Source organism: Melanaphis sacchari, unplaced genomic scaffold (assembly GCF_002803265.2).
Source record: "Melanaphis sacchari strain LSU unplaced genomic scaffold, SCAv2.0 Contig48_pilon_pilon, whole genome shotgun sequence".
Taxonomy (NCBI): domain Eukaryota; kingdom Metazoa; phylum Arthropoda; class Insecta; order Hemiptera; family Aphididae; genus Melanaphis; species Melanaphis sacchari.
The window spans coordinates 225,269-240,338 of NW_020271327.1; the positions used below are offsets into that span (position 1 = coordinate 225,269).

The following is a 15,070-nucleotide window of genomic DNA, read 5'->3' on the forward strand; positions in this document are numbered from 1 at the left end:
GCAAGAGATCCGTTTATTTTCTTCGACAAAACAATGATGGACTTGCAAGGTTCTGAAAAATAATTTTTTTAAAGACTTACCACGCGTCTTTAGACTATATATTCTCAGGACGAATCAGGCGTATTTCAACATACATACATACATATATACATATATACATACATACATTCATACATATATATTATTTACATATATATATATATATATATATATATACATTGTGGATCTCAAAGAAGAATGGAAAGGGTACACGAGTCCTCCGTGTCGTTTTGTTGTTAGGCACACTCCAAGTACCAGCAATATACAGTGCCACGAGTAGCCTACTTTCTTTTGCTGCCGCCACCGCCGTATACACATCGGAAACCGACCAATAAACCCACATTCGATTTCGTTCATTCGACTTGTCGCCGGCAACGCACGCGCACGCTACTGCACTTGATTATTATTTTTTACTATAACTATAACCGTCATTATCGTTATAGTGTCGATCATTCCCATCGCATTCCGCGTATTTTGTACCGTTGTACTTACAGTCCACGCGACGAAGACCACGGTTTACGGTTTTTCTCCTTTTTTTGATGTTTTAGATTTTTAATCTTTTCATTTTGTCTTGCGCTCAGCTCGATTGAACTTCGTGGCAGTGCGCCGTTTATACTTTTCGTCTACCCTTTAATTGGATTAATATAATATATATATCATACGTTCAAACCACAGAACTGTCGGTGATACGCCCGAAGTTGTACTTCAACATTCTTTCTCAAGTAAGTCTACAACTTTATTGATATTTTATTCTTCTATCTAATAGAAAAGATAGAACTGATCTATTCTATCTATACGCTATTAAATAAAAATATATAACAGTATAATAAACGTCAACAATTCATGCAGTGTATGGGTTTTATGTATACAAAATTATATTTTTATATATTATAATATAATAATATAATATTTTTATTGTAATTGTATATGTTTATAGAACGGGTTAAATGAAATACATAGTAATAAAAGTGAAAACTTATTTGTTAATAATTTTACTGCATGTAGAATTCAAGTGGATTAACACTTTCGCCCGAATTGTATCCTCGAAAACTCGTGCCTTTTGCTAATTTGCTTCTGTGTGTCATCGAACAGGCATTATTACATTAAATATTGTTAAATTTAATAAGGTAATAGCAAAGACCAATATATATATATATATATATATATAGTTTGTTAGTTGTTTTATTCTCTTCCATATAAGAATATTTAGATTAAGAAACGAAAATATCAAACATAATATTATGATTTATTATATATTTTCTAATTAAGTCACTCGCCAAGTAATCAATCATCTAAACTTTCTTCAGGTTTTCTCGGTGATTGTAGGAACAAGGCGTCGATTAATAATAAATTAATCGTTGAAAGTTTTTTATGGTTGTAACAGTTTTTATGATATTTCTGAACTGAATAAATTGTACCAAAATAATATATATTTATTTCAAATTGTCTATATTATTTTATACTTTTTTTCATAGAAGTTCCTAAACTAATACCAATAATTACTTTCCTGTTTTAAAATTTCAGACGTTATGCTATGAATTATGATAAGACTCAATAGTAGTTAAAAACTAATAAAATAACTGGTGAAGAAAATTATTGCTAAAAAAATTATCTTTTAATTTATTGGATCGATCACAAATGTTCCGGTTCTAGAAGTTTAGAATTTAAAGTTGAGTAGAAATAATTTTAGCCTTCTATTCATTGACTTACACGTATCCTTTGCAACCTTAAAACAGAAAAGTATAACGATAATCTCATAAGAATTAATGGAAAGAAAATAGTCAAAAAGTTATATGAGTTGATAAAAAGTCAATTATCTTCATAAACTTAAATTAATTTTTTTAAACAAACGAATTTAAAAAAAAAAATACAATTACTTATTTATATTTTATTTATTATTATTCAAGTAATATTACATAGTACTAGAGTTAAAATGAAAAAAAATACCTATTTAAAAAAAAAAAAAAAATAATAAAATATTTTATTTTGTAGATATTTTATATTGCAACATTGATCATAATAAAAACAAGTTATTTTTAAAATTGAATATTTAGGAAGGTATCTATTTAAAAATATACATTTTTAATACTATTAACGATTAGGTAAGCCTTAAAATAATAATATTATCGTACTATACTTATATAGTATCTACTATCTACCTATATGCTATATAGATTTGTTACGAAATATAAGAAAATCACCGTACTGTGTCGTACATAGGAAATACGGATTAAAAAATAAAAAATTATCCTACTACACATCTTCTTGATTAGAGATCACTTTATTTTTGTTATATAAATGAATTGGTTATTTAGAATCTAATTTACACAAAATAAATAAGCTAAGAAATAACTATATAATTTTTGCGGTTGCTTATTATTTTCGGTCAATTATTTCAGTTTTTATATTATATCAAAATTTGGAGGTGTATTCATATTATACTTATATGTAACATTATACATAATACTTAATAGACGTTATGACGATTAGAAATACACGAATGTATATATACATAACTATGCAATATTATGTAAATAGACAATATAGTATACTTAATTATCCTATGGTATAATTACCGTGTCATCATGCATATTATATATCAGGAAAAGATGATCACGGATTCGATCTTCCTTTTTTAGAATTTATTTTTATATGTTTAATATATGAGTTAAAATTTCCGATAATTTTTAGATATTATCGTTTCGTATGTCAAATCCGATCATTTGTTACCAGCTTGTCAAGAAATAGGTACAATCCACACTGTTAAATTTGGCAATTTTATTTCTGATACCTATATTTAATAAAAAATAAGGTTTAAGAGTTTTAATAAAAATGTGATGATAATGGAAAATCATTAACAAAACACTTATCATTTTTGTAAATAATGTGGAATTAATTTTTGTATAAATAATATATATAATATACTTAATGTTGGATATATATCTGTCAGTTTATTACTTTTTATTTATTTGACTTATAATTAGTTTTAATAATTTATTTTTTCACATTGAATAATTTGAATGAAAATATTTAATACACAAGATAATGATATGTATAAATTATATTATAACTATTATTAAAATCCTAAATTAGATAAGTAGAAGATTTTGCTATAAATATTATATTTAAAATCAATAAATATGTGAACAAAATAATTTAAAATTAAAATTTGATAACAATTAAATAAAAAAAGATTTTTTAAATATATCTAAACAAAAGTTTTTAAATTAAGTATATAAATGTTTATTTAGACATCAACATGGTACATTTGTCTTATTAAAAATACACTTAATCTAATTTAAATTTTAAATCACTATTGTACCTACGTATAAATTAATCTTTAGATTCATCTAAATAATATAAAATATAATAATAAGTTACATCAAATTTGTTTTAAATTAAAATTACGGTTTCTTATCATGCCTACTTAATTATTTTCATTACCTAACTATTCGAATGCTTAATACGTGACTGCATAAATTATCTAATACTAATTTACTTCGTTCCGTTCTAAGAAGCAAATCCTATTCTCTGTGAAACGGTAAAGTAAATATATTGCATTTAGCCATTTGCATCTACGAATGACTACCTATTATTATATTTTTTTAGTGAATACGTATAATCATCGTTGTAATTATTTGGTAACAATTAATATAGTTAATTCCTGTCTGTCGTCATTGCCTCTAATCAGCGATTGAGCTTCTTATGAAAACATTGCCGTACAGTTCAATTTTAACATATCGTGACTGTTAAAATAATTTCTGAGACAAAAACTATGTAACATAACAACTACTTGTAGAGTCTAAAACGTGTGTACAATATATATTATAAGAAGGTACGACCATAGGTCAGTATGAAAATTCATTAGAGTATTAAAAAATAAAATGTATACAAATATTATTTTATTTGAACGATACCAGGTAGTAATTATATTTAAAATACTATTTGATTTTAGTTGTATTAATATGGTACGAAATTCAAACAATTTTAGGCGCTGAAAACCACATAATAAAACGTAAGCAAATACAATGAGAGTGTATATAAAGAATACAAAATAATAAACTAAATGATTTTTTTCGCGTAATACGTAATATGCTTTTATTAAAAGTTTTTCAACCTTTTAAATAAGTAAAAATTGATATCGGAAATTCTTAATTTTATTTTTAACACAATTTCTATTCATAATATTATACGTACATAGATAATCGATATGCATTCAATATTCTAACACTCTATGTATAAACTATAAAATACTGCTCACGTTTATATTTGTACCTAGCTGTTAAAATATCAATATTTATTTTACACGTTTCAACATTTGGGTTAATATAAGGTTTAGATGTTCTACAATAAAAAAGAAAAGCTAAGTGTGAAATTTTATAAAAATAACGTTAATCATAAACTGTATTCTACTCTTTAATTTAACAACGTGCGTCCGTGATACTATAATTTGCGAGTCAGTTATAACTTCACGAGTCCCTCTGAACGTCAGGATTGTTTTGAATAAACCTTCGACGAATCCGCTATACTATGTTAACGCCGATTCATGTATTAAGTGTTAAGTATATGCGTAGAATTTCTGCGGTGAAAGCTAACGAGATCGAATAGTTGCTTAAAAATTACTTACTTTGTAAATTGTAATTTCTATCCATATATATGAAATATCGATACAACAAACAAAATATTAATATGTTTAATATTATATTGCAATGTAATTAATCGAAAACACGAGGTCTTTGCGGATCCCTTGACATAAATTTGAAGTATAATTTTGTCGTTATGGCCACACCGTTGAATTTACGTGACCAGGATGTCCGAATACATATTCAATCCACGTTGGATATAGAACAAGGTGAAAATTATTGTCACTTTAGAAAATCACTGAAATTCGTCGATTGGCATTTCAATCAATATAGTGTGCGAGTGTATACGTATGCTTAGTGCGCAAGATAAATAATGCGTATCTACTATTAATACACGATGCACGTTTTTATTTAATTTTAAGTGAAACCACTATTCTTCTGTCGTTTTTCATTATTTATATACTTAATATATACTTTTTGTATTTATGTTTTGGTTTAGAAATACATCAACGTTGTGTACATTTTAAATCGTGCTCATTCGTATTCTACACCATTTGAAGGATTTAATTTTGTTATTGTATAAAATGGCAATGAACAAACTTTAATAGATACGTATCTAATTTAATATTTAATACCTAATATTACTATATATTATGTTCGATATATTTGATAAAAAAAAAAATTTATAAGTTATCTATTCGATTATATTTTTGAAATTTTATAACTTTATTTATACTTGACATAAATTATTTCTATTGTTCAAATAAAATATTTGATCCATAATGTAACCATATTTTTATTTATATATTATATATTTTTTAAATTTTAATAATCTAACAAATAATCTGTAATAAAATATTATATAATAAGCATTTCTGCAGGTATTCATTATAACTTGGTCACTCGTGAAAAAAACAGCCATCCAATGGCAACACTTTATGAACAAATCCAAATTAGGATTGAATATAGTTTAGGGTAGTAATTGAGATTTAAGTTACTTAATATACAAGTTTTAATAATTATACTCGTTCAATCATTGTCAGTGATAAGTTTTACAGTACTTATAATAGTTTTAACGTATACATATTAAATGTACTAATGTGAAACAAATTAATCATAATGTATTACCAGCATCAAATGTTTGAATCTATGAGTGTTTTCAGTTTTTTAGTTACGACATGAAACACTTATGTAGTAGCTGATTTATAGGGTGATTTATTAAGCATTCTTATATCTTTCTTCTTCCATAATACGGTTATTCAAAATTTGATTCTTAGAATTTCTAAGTAAACTTATTACTTATATGGTAATGGTAATGGGTTTGAAAGATATGAGGGTAAATTAAAAAATTTTAAAAATATGGCCTTAAAAAAAATTTAAAAATTTAAAAAAATTATAATTTGAATAAATTAAAAAAATTATGCTGAGTATGTTCGCCAGTTGATTGTCCCGAATAGTATTGACGTACTGTAGAGGATACTATACCGTGTTCAATACACTTATATGCTGTGTACTTCTGTGGATTTGCATTACGTGTAATTGTAAGTTGTTATTATAATAAACTATTGTAATGACGTATAGGTATATATTCTTTTACGTTATAAATTGTACCAGGGAGCGAAAAAACCCGATGTAAACATTACGGCGTGAGAGTTTTTTTTTTGAGCATCGGAAGGTCAATGTCACAGCGATTGGCAAGTGAAAGTGTACATAACCTTCATTCTGGTGTTAAATATATATATATACATATATATGTGATGTGTGTGCATTGCATTCTCAGACGACACGAGGTGCTTGTGTTAAACAGTATAAACACGCACGTATGACGTACTATTGGAATTTCAATCGAGTAGCGATATCACTTCATTTTAAATTAATAATTGAATGTATTGGTGTATCTACGACGTTTTCAGAGTATTACCCCCACTATACGATATCGCGAATTTAGAAAATCACATTCAATCGTAGTTTTTTTTCGTATATAAATCGTAATATTTTTAAGGTTACCGTCAAATTTTTACAGCCTCGAAAGTATATTTTACTGTCAGTAATCGGTATAAATTGATGAAATATCCAAATTGAACATAGAATATTTTAGTGTTAAATCCTTTTTAATGTTCAATTATTTTGTTTTTAATAGGGATTTGTCACATGTTGAAAAGCTTTCACGGAGAGTATTAAATATTATATTTTTATATTTGTGATTGAATTTATTTTAAATGTTTTTAAATGCTCGACTTGTCGAAAAATCAAACTTATAAATTTATCACTTATTAGTTATTAGGATCCCTCGCCGATTCTCATGTATCCTGTGGTTCCTAATAAGCTCTAAATTTATGTCGTCTATATACTAATTAAACAATATTTTTGAAATGCCTAGGGTATTGCTAAAACAAAAAAAATATTAGAATATTTTCAGACGAGTATTTAGATATAATTATAAATATTAAATTGATTTTTTAATGTATATGTAAAGTACTTTTGAGAGCCTACTGATATTTATCCATAAAAGCTATTAAATAGATGATAAATTCCAATGAAAAAATTTAGCACACAAATTATTTCGGTTTTTTACTTCTATGTTCGATTATAAAACTATGTAAAATTAATATTCAAATGTATAGTAAAAGGTATGCTTATAAATGATCATTGTGGTTGTGTCTTGTGTATAATACTCTTGAACGGGATTGATGCGTAAACTCCCCGACATGGCGACATCATAGTTACGGTTCTCCTCGATACACCATTACATATTATTATAGTCTTACTTATCACTGTCGCTCCACACGTACGTCCTCGGGAAAAGTCACACGACCAGTGACGACGTGTATAATACAATAATACATATTATATTGTCCGAAAAACACGAATAATACGCGTTGTTACTCCATTGCATTGTTATCGCGATTCGCGATCACGGTTCGTAGATCATATGGTCGCTGTTGTGCGTTTCACGTTGTTTTTGTAGATCTAATTGCCGCGTAAACAAACACGCAGCCGTTGGCGCGTCGAGATTGTAAATATGATATTATTATTGTGCATAAGTCAGCGTAAAAATTAGGCACCTAGACAATTGAAATTTAATCGTCGTCTCCACGTGCTCATGACGGTGATAATTATATTAAATTATTTCGTGTGTACACGTTGCGTCGGAGCGCTGGGTATGGACATCCAAGGCCGCGGCGCGTGTTAACGGTTTTTTTCGTTCTTTTCGATCATTCTATGCTCGGCCGAGACACGTTATGCACATTCATGTTTCATACATATAGTTTATTATGTCTTTAACGAAACCAAGAGTAGATAATATTATTCTATAATTACTATACGAATTACACGTGAGTCTTAACGTTTGGAAGATTTGCATCGATTATTCAATACTAGAATAGTTGTACTCATAGGTGATAGCAGACGTAAGTGGGGTACCTACGTAAGTACTTAATTTTATACAGCTGAGATCAATGGCATACATTTAGAAACTGTTAATGAAAATAAATTATAAATAGTCGTGCTGATCGCGTGTGTAGTAGTAGTACATCGTATGTATATAATATTATATACTACCGTGTATATAAATAACTTGTGACTATCGTTTAAGTACTAAAATTAGTAAATCGTATTATCATTTAAAAGTTTTATAAATTAATAGGTAATAATAAGGGTATTAGGTTTTAAAGAAAATAATAGAAAGAAAAACAATAGTCTTGTATGTATTTAGTCATTTAGATATAAATTGTACAGTAATAAATTACTCACAATAAATGTCTATACATAATTCCTACTTATATGTGTTGGTGAATTTTCCATATTTTCTTGCTGTTATTATTCTGTGCTTGTCAGTTTGGTTATATTCAATGAATTATCGTAAAAAATCATAATATTATGTAGTATTATACTATTCAATACGTATATGGTAATATAATAGAGTTGAATAAGCAATTTCAATTGACGTTTCAACGTTTGAATGACAACGTTTATATGTACAATTTTAACGTATGTAAGACGTAAGTGCGTATTAAATAATATTATTGTCGTCTGCAATGGGTTATTACTTATTAACAATAAAAAAAAAAAACAAATGCGAAATTACCAATAAACGTGAATTTTACATGTTTTATTGTGTCATATACTTTCCTTTTTTTTTACGATCGTACGTGGAACTGTTTTGACTAGATAAATGTAAAATGACACATTCTACTGTTAAGTAAAAAGACAAAAGAACAGGAAATGAAATTTTGTTTTTTGTCGATGGAAAAACGTTGATATAAATTTGAATTGTTTAGAAATACCGTCAAAATGGACACTAATGCGCTGGGCAGACTACTTAAATCATAAACACGGATGAATAATAAAATAAATAATAGTGAGAATTATACTTATATATGTACAAATGTACCTACAATATAATGGACACAAATAAAATTCAATTTCATTCAGAATACGCAGTTATAATATTTTATTTATTACCTACAAAATTACTGAACATCTTACAATAATTATCTAAGCCAATAGCATTACACCCATATATAACTTATTTTGAAATCTAATCTTGTAAATTATAACACTGAGAGTGAACACATTGTTAATAACATTTAGAACAATTCTGAGAAAAAATAATCAGTAAATTATTCAATTGTTTCGTCGGAAAAGCAGAAAATAAAATACATCTATTTTTTTTATATTTATAATTAATCATAGTAATAATATTAATGACAAATTAAAATTATAAATCGGTAGAATTACCATGTCAATGTTCTTCTTTGAAAAATTATTTAAAAAATACAAAAAAACCATTTTTATATCGAATGTAGTTTTAGAAGTTTCGGAAATTATTCGAGCCAAATATTGGGAAATTAATTTTATACATGACGCTGTAAAGTTAAAAAAAAAAAACCACACACACTATACGTTATAACGTATGTTTCATAAGTTTAAAATTATTCAAAGATACTGAGAGTTCTAAAATAAAAAAAAATTTAAAGATAATTTTTAAAATCTTAAAAATCGTCTTTTAATAAGATAATACTTGATCGTAGAAAATTTTTCAAAAATAAATAATACTACTACTCGTATAATGATACAATCTGTTATCTATTAATTACTATTTTTAGAGAAAGTGTTATGAATTTTTTAACTTCTAAATCAAAAAATGATTTAGTGTAAATGACATTTTCTTTTTTTTTTTAAACAAAAAAATGTTTACAAAGGGAAGTCTACCTCTGTGAAAACTCTCTAACATAGAATCAGATAGAAGATAACTCACATTTTAGTAATATTAATTAAAAACTGTCTGGCCTTATGAGTTGTATGCTTATTATGTTCTTGTCTAATATAAAATGTATTATATTTTCAATTAAGTTGGATTTAATGATTTTTTTAAAATTAAAACATTGTACTTATTGAGATACATTAAATTATTAAATAATTAAATAAAAACGTATAATATTAATTTTATTGTGAGCTCCTTATTAAATGTGAAGTATGCAACTAATAATACATTTTTGTCATTAAATCGGTGTTATAATTTCACTTGTATAGTTTAATACTTAAGAAGTATTTAACATTTTCACTCTATTAGGAAAATTTATTATAGTATATATAAGTGTTAACTTTATAATACGTATATTTATAATTATTTAAATATTTTCAACATTAAGTAATCGATCTATAATTACATTAAATTTTTGTCTTTTATGTGTATTTTTATATTTTTGTAGCTAAATGATTAATAGCAATTATTTAATTTATATATTAGTCTATATTTTACATAATATATAGAATTAGAAAAAGAAATACCCTCCCCTCTGAAATAAATTTGAAAACTCATTGTATTTGTTATTGCTTAACGTTTTACCATTAATCAGAAATGAGTAAATTGAATAGTTTATAATCTAATTAAGAAAAATATAACTTTTTTCAATGATATCAAATGAATTATTTAATTTTGGGGTTTTAGGATTATAATCTCTGTCAATTTGCCCTTAGTAAATTATTTGTAAATAATAAGCTAAAATTGATTTTTCTTCTTATTTGGTTTACATTTTAGTACTATATAATATAGTAATATGTGAACTAAGATTTATCAACTATAAATGATTATTATTATTATTATTTTTATGTATTAAAAATAAAAAATAAAAAGTTTTGTTGTAAATAAAATTTATCAGTACTAAACTATGTGATGTAATGAGTAGAAAGTAAATACACTTGAATACTCCGATGAATTATAATTTACGTATCTGTATAAGTATTGAATGACTGAATTAATGATGCTTAAAATATTAATAATTACACGTTCTTAATTTTAATCTATGTATTTACGTCGTGAAGGTAAAATTATATAAATGTTTTTAATGTATGATTTTTGTATGTATTTTAGGAGTAAATGGGTTTTACGACTGAACAATGAGTGTAAGAACATCTATTTGTTTGATTTCTTTGAATATCCTTTTAGGTAAATATTTGTTTCAAAGTTTTGAAAATAATTTAATTATCTATGAGCTTATAATAATTTATAATTATTAGAATATTAGATACATCATTAATACTAATTATTTCTTGCAGGATTTATTTTGTTTGTTAGAGGTGAACATTTCTATTTGCCCAAGGAAAATAACGTAAGTAAAAATTTGTTTAATTGTATTGAAAAATTATTTTTTGTTTCCATGTTTCACGTATTTATTAATTGTTTAGGTTTTCTCTAACGATTTGCAAGATGACTGGGTACCGGTATCCGGTATTGATAAAAGGTCAACCAGAATCAACAATGGATTTTCACAAGTTGTTCATATAACGCCACCTGTCCGGTATACTAATCGACCGGTTAACCAACAACCAGCGGCTTCTAACAAAATTGAAGTGTTCGCTCAACCACCGCCCACTATACTAGGTTCTTTTAGCGAGTTCGGTCACGCAACAATTGAAGCACGAGAACCAGCACACACTTTAAACTTCAGGCCTAGCTACAACTTTGATAGACATTACGAAGAGACTAACGATCGGCGTTTTCAACAGAATGACTACAACGAACCAGAAGACCAAAAGCCTCCCGCAATTGTAGTGTTCAACGCTCAACAACGTCATCCTCAAAACTATCAAAAGCCACCACCATTGCAACCACCTCCGCAATTCTATCAAAACTTCCAATTCCATAATATCAACAACAATCCCAATAATAACAATAACAACCCCAGCACTAACAACTACAACAATAACCATAAGAGCTTTGGGTTTAAGGAACTACCAATCGTGCAAGATCCACCCAAGAGACTGACGTCATATTATGTGTCCAATGATCATATTTTTCCGAGACCACAGGGTAATAACAAACAGGTGTACGCGGAACAACGGCCAAAACCTTATTTAGTGAACCCCTTGGATTCAATACAACAACCACATAAACAACATCATCACCATCACCATCACCAACAACAACAACAACAACAACAACAACAACAACCATCACCGCCACAACAACAGGAATACATATCTTCTACAGAAGGAGGATCGTCGACGCACTTCCAAAAATACCCAGGTCACGTTAAAAATCAAAATTTATACCCTCAAATCTCGAATTTTGCACGACCATTTGAACAGACGAGTGGAGATCAAAACGTTTTTATAAAACCCAATCAGTATGTGCAAAACTTGAATGTAGGTACAGAGATGCGGTTCGGTCAGGAACACAGTGGCCAACCAACCCGACCGGTTACTGTAGACTTGCCAACTTCGTTCACACACCCAGCGACCAGGCCGTTCAGCAAGTACCAGACACCGTCGCCCAAAAACGAAGAGCTTTATCGGATATTCCCAGTGAAGGAAGTCAACGCGCTGCCTGCATTTTTGCCCACACCGGTTACATTAGGTCACCAACAACCTGTGAACGGCCGTCCGAAGGCGCCGTACTTTAAGGCAGCGGCAGCGGCGGCGGGTGGTTCATCAGAGTACGACGCTCACGAGGAACAGGACGAGAACGAGTCCAGCGAACATTATGATATACTAAAAAGCTCTACCAAACCGATGTCGACCTCAACCACTACCACTACCACGGTTGCACCAAAAACAACGCGCAAACGAAAACCGACGACGACGACGACGACGACGACTACCTCGACGACTACTGCCGTGCCGGACGACTACGACGAGTACGCTGTCCCTAATCGCCAGCAATTGCAGTTACAAGAACACCAACAGGACTACCGTCCGCGACAAAAATACCAACAACTACACCAGGATTATGAAACGGTGGCTGTTTCGACGACGACGGAGGCGTTGACGACCTACGCGCCCGTCAGAGAAGAACGACCGGTTCCGGTGTCAGTGAACAAATTTAAGAAAAAGAAACCTTTGCCGTCGTCTAGACCTAAAGAACCGTACCCGGCAGTCGAGTATGAAAACGTGCCTGATCGAGTGACGTTGGCGCCGACCACCACGACCACGACTGCGGCGACCACGACCGCGGCTACTACAACGACCACGACCGCATCGCAGTCGAGTGCTGCCGAGGCTGCGGCGTCGGACGTGCGCACAAAGACGAAAGCCAAGTACGGTAACGGTACGCGACCGCGGTTCAGTATCAAAGACTATAAAACCACGACCAGTACGACGACGACCACATCCACCAGTACGGAGAAAGCGCCGTATACGATAGGACGGAGGACGACGACCACCGCGAGTCCCGCGCCCACGGACCCGGAAACCGTCGAACAACCCGCAAACACGACAGTCCGGAAGTCCTACAAACCGCGAGTCCGGCCCAACCGGTACAAGGCTGGCACATCGACGACGTCTACCACGAACGAACCGCAACAACAACAGCAACAGGACACCAGCACCGAACGGGCGGCGTATCGGAGCAAATACAAGCCCGGTAAGTACTACAACAGGCTGAGAACGAGTACCGATTCGGCGGCAACGGTGGCAGTGGCGGACGACGGTGGCGAACCGGCGGCCACGGAGCCTACTAGACCGGCAGTGTACTCGGCCAAACGGCGGACGGTGCCGACCATCAGGACGGCCGCGGTGCAGTCGGCTACGGTGGCGGCGGCCGAAGAGCACAACGCGCTCAGGAGGAGTTCGTCCGTGTCTCCGATCGATGATAACGCTTCTGAAGCGATGGACGCAGCGTCTTCCGAAGACGTAGACTACGTCGCAACCACGGTCGCGGTAACTCCGGTGGCACCGAGACACAAGTATCACACTTCGTACGTGGCCGACAGACCGTTGTTGCCCATCGAATCGTTCTTCCAGTCGTCGATGACCAGCAAACGGCATCACAACGAAAGGCGATGATCACCGATACTAATTATATACATATATAATAGATATATTTATATACGTATAGCAGCTCAACACGTAATTTTATAATATAATATTAATAAAATAATAAATTATTGGAACAGTCATGCTCTACTGCAGGTGCTTAAGACGAGAAATATCCGACCAAACGACGCAGATTTACGCATTTATGTAAATACGTCGGCCATCGGCCCTATATTTCATATTATATCTACCTATTTATATTTATAGATTTATAAACGAACGATCGAAGTACTTGATTTGTAGTGTATCAATGGTTTAGTACCGATGTCAATATTATAGATTTTCGTAACTATTCACATCTTTGATTCATGTCAATGGCTTTCATAATATTACTGCTTGTATATTCACCGGAACCTGCGTGTACTCGTATTGAATGATCGGATATTTCTAGGTTTTTGTGTAATTCAATACCATAATTTTAAATATCGTTATTGCGTGTCACCGTCGTCGCCAATCTATACATTTTTACTACGACATAATATTAGGTTAGGTACACATTTCTATACTCGTTATAGGTAGTCTCATCTTAAACCACTCTCCTCTAAATATAAATTGTAATTTATAACACTATCTGATTAATATTTCGTTGTGACATTATTATTGTAGTGAGTAGGTTTTTTTTTCTAAACATTTTTTGTACATAAAAAATTATATTTATAGTTTTTACACATAGTTTTGTATTTAATTTTTTTTTTATTATTATAATATGTATCTATTTACACTTATTTATTTGAATAATAAAAACATATTACAATTGTTAATCGTATATTCATTTTAGTCATAATATGTACGATACATTTTGGAAATAATAATATCCAAATTTAAATGTACAATTTGCTATATACAAATAAATATACATTAATAAGTGAAAATATGTATAATTAAATTTATTATGATGTTTTTAAATTATTTTTATGCTTAAATTATTGATAATTCATACATAGATATTATATATGTCTATTATATTTTTACTTTTTCAACAGCATTTATATTCAAACTGAAATACAATAATATTGTATAGAAAATGAGTAATTTAAATGAAAACTACAATTAAAATGTTCCGTAAAAATAGATATTATATAGATTTTAGTCAAAATATTTATTTATATTTTTTATTATACCAAAGTTAT

General features: G+C 29.9%; 1 protein-coding gene across 1 annotated transcript; it reads left to right on the forward strand.

Annotated features, from left to right (window-relative positions):
- The first annotated feature begins 379 nt into the window (after window positions 1-379).
- LOC112598448 (mucin-5AC-like) lies at window positions 380-14,601 on the forward strand. The gene is made up of 4 exons (XM_025344911.1): window positions 380-761; window positions 10,999-11,073; window positions 11,184-11,236; window positions 11,313-14,601. Exons 2-4 carry the CDS (start codon window positions 11,025-11,027, stop codon window positions 13,908-13,910), a joined length of 2,700 nt encoding a protein of 899 aa, XP_025200696.1. The 5' UTR covers window positions 380-761; window positions 10,999-11,024; the 3' UTR covers window positions 13,911-14,601.
- Window positions 14,602-15,070: the final 469 nt, after the last annotated feature.

What these genes read in the sequence shown, in the direction of transcription:
- LOC112598448 (XM_025344911.1), top strand. Translation starts at nt 11,025, where the DNA reads ATGAGTGTAAGAACATCTATTTGTTTGATTTCTTTGAATATCCTTTTA. An exon ending in TTCTTTGAATATCCTTTTAG is followed by an intron (nt 11,074 to 11,183) that starts GTAAATATTTGT and finishes TATTTCTTGCAG; the next exon opens with GATTTATTTTGTTTGTTAGA. An exon ending in ATTTGCCCAAGGAAAATAAC is followed by an intron (nt 11,237 to 11,312) that starts GTAAGTAAAAAT and finishes TTAATTGTTTAG; the next exon opens with GTTTTCTCTAACGATTTGCA.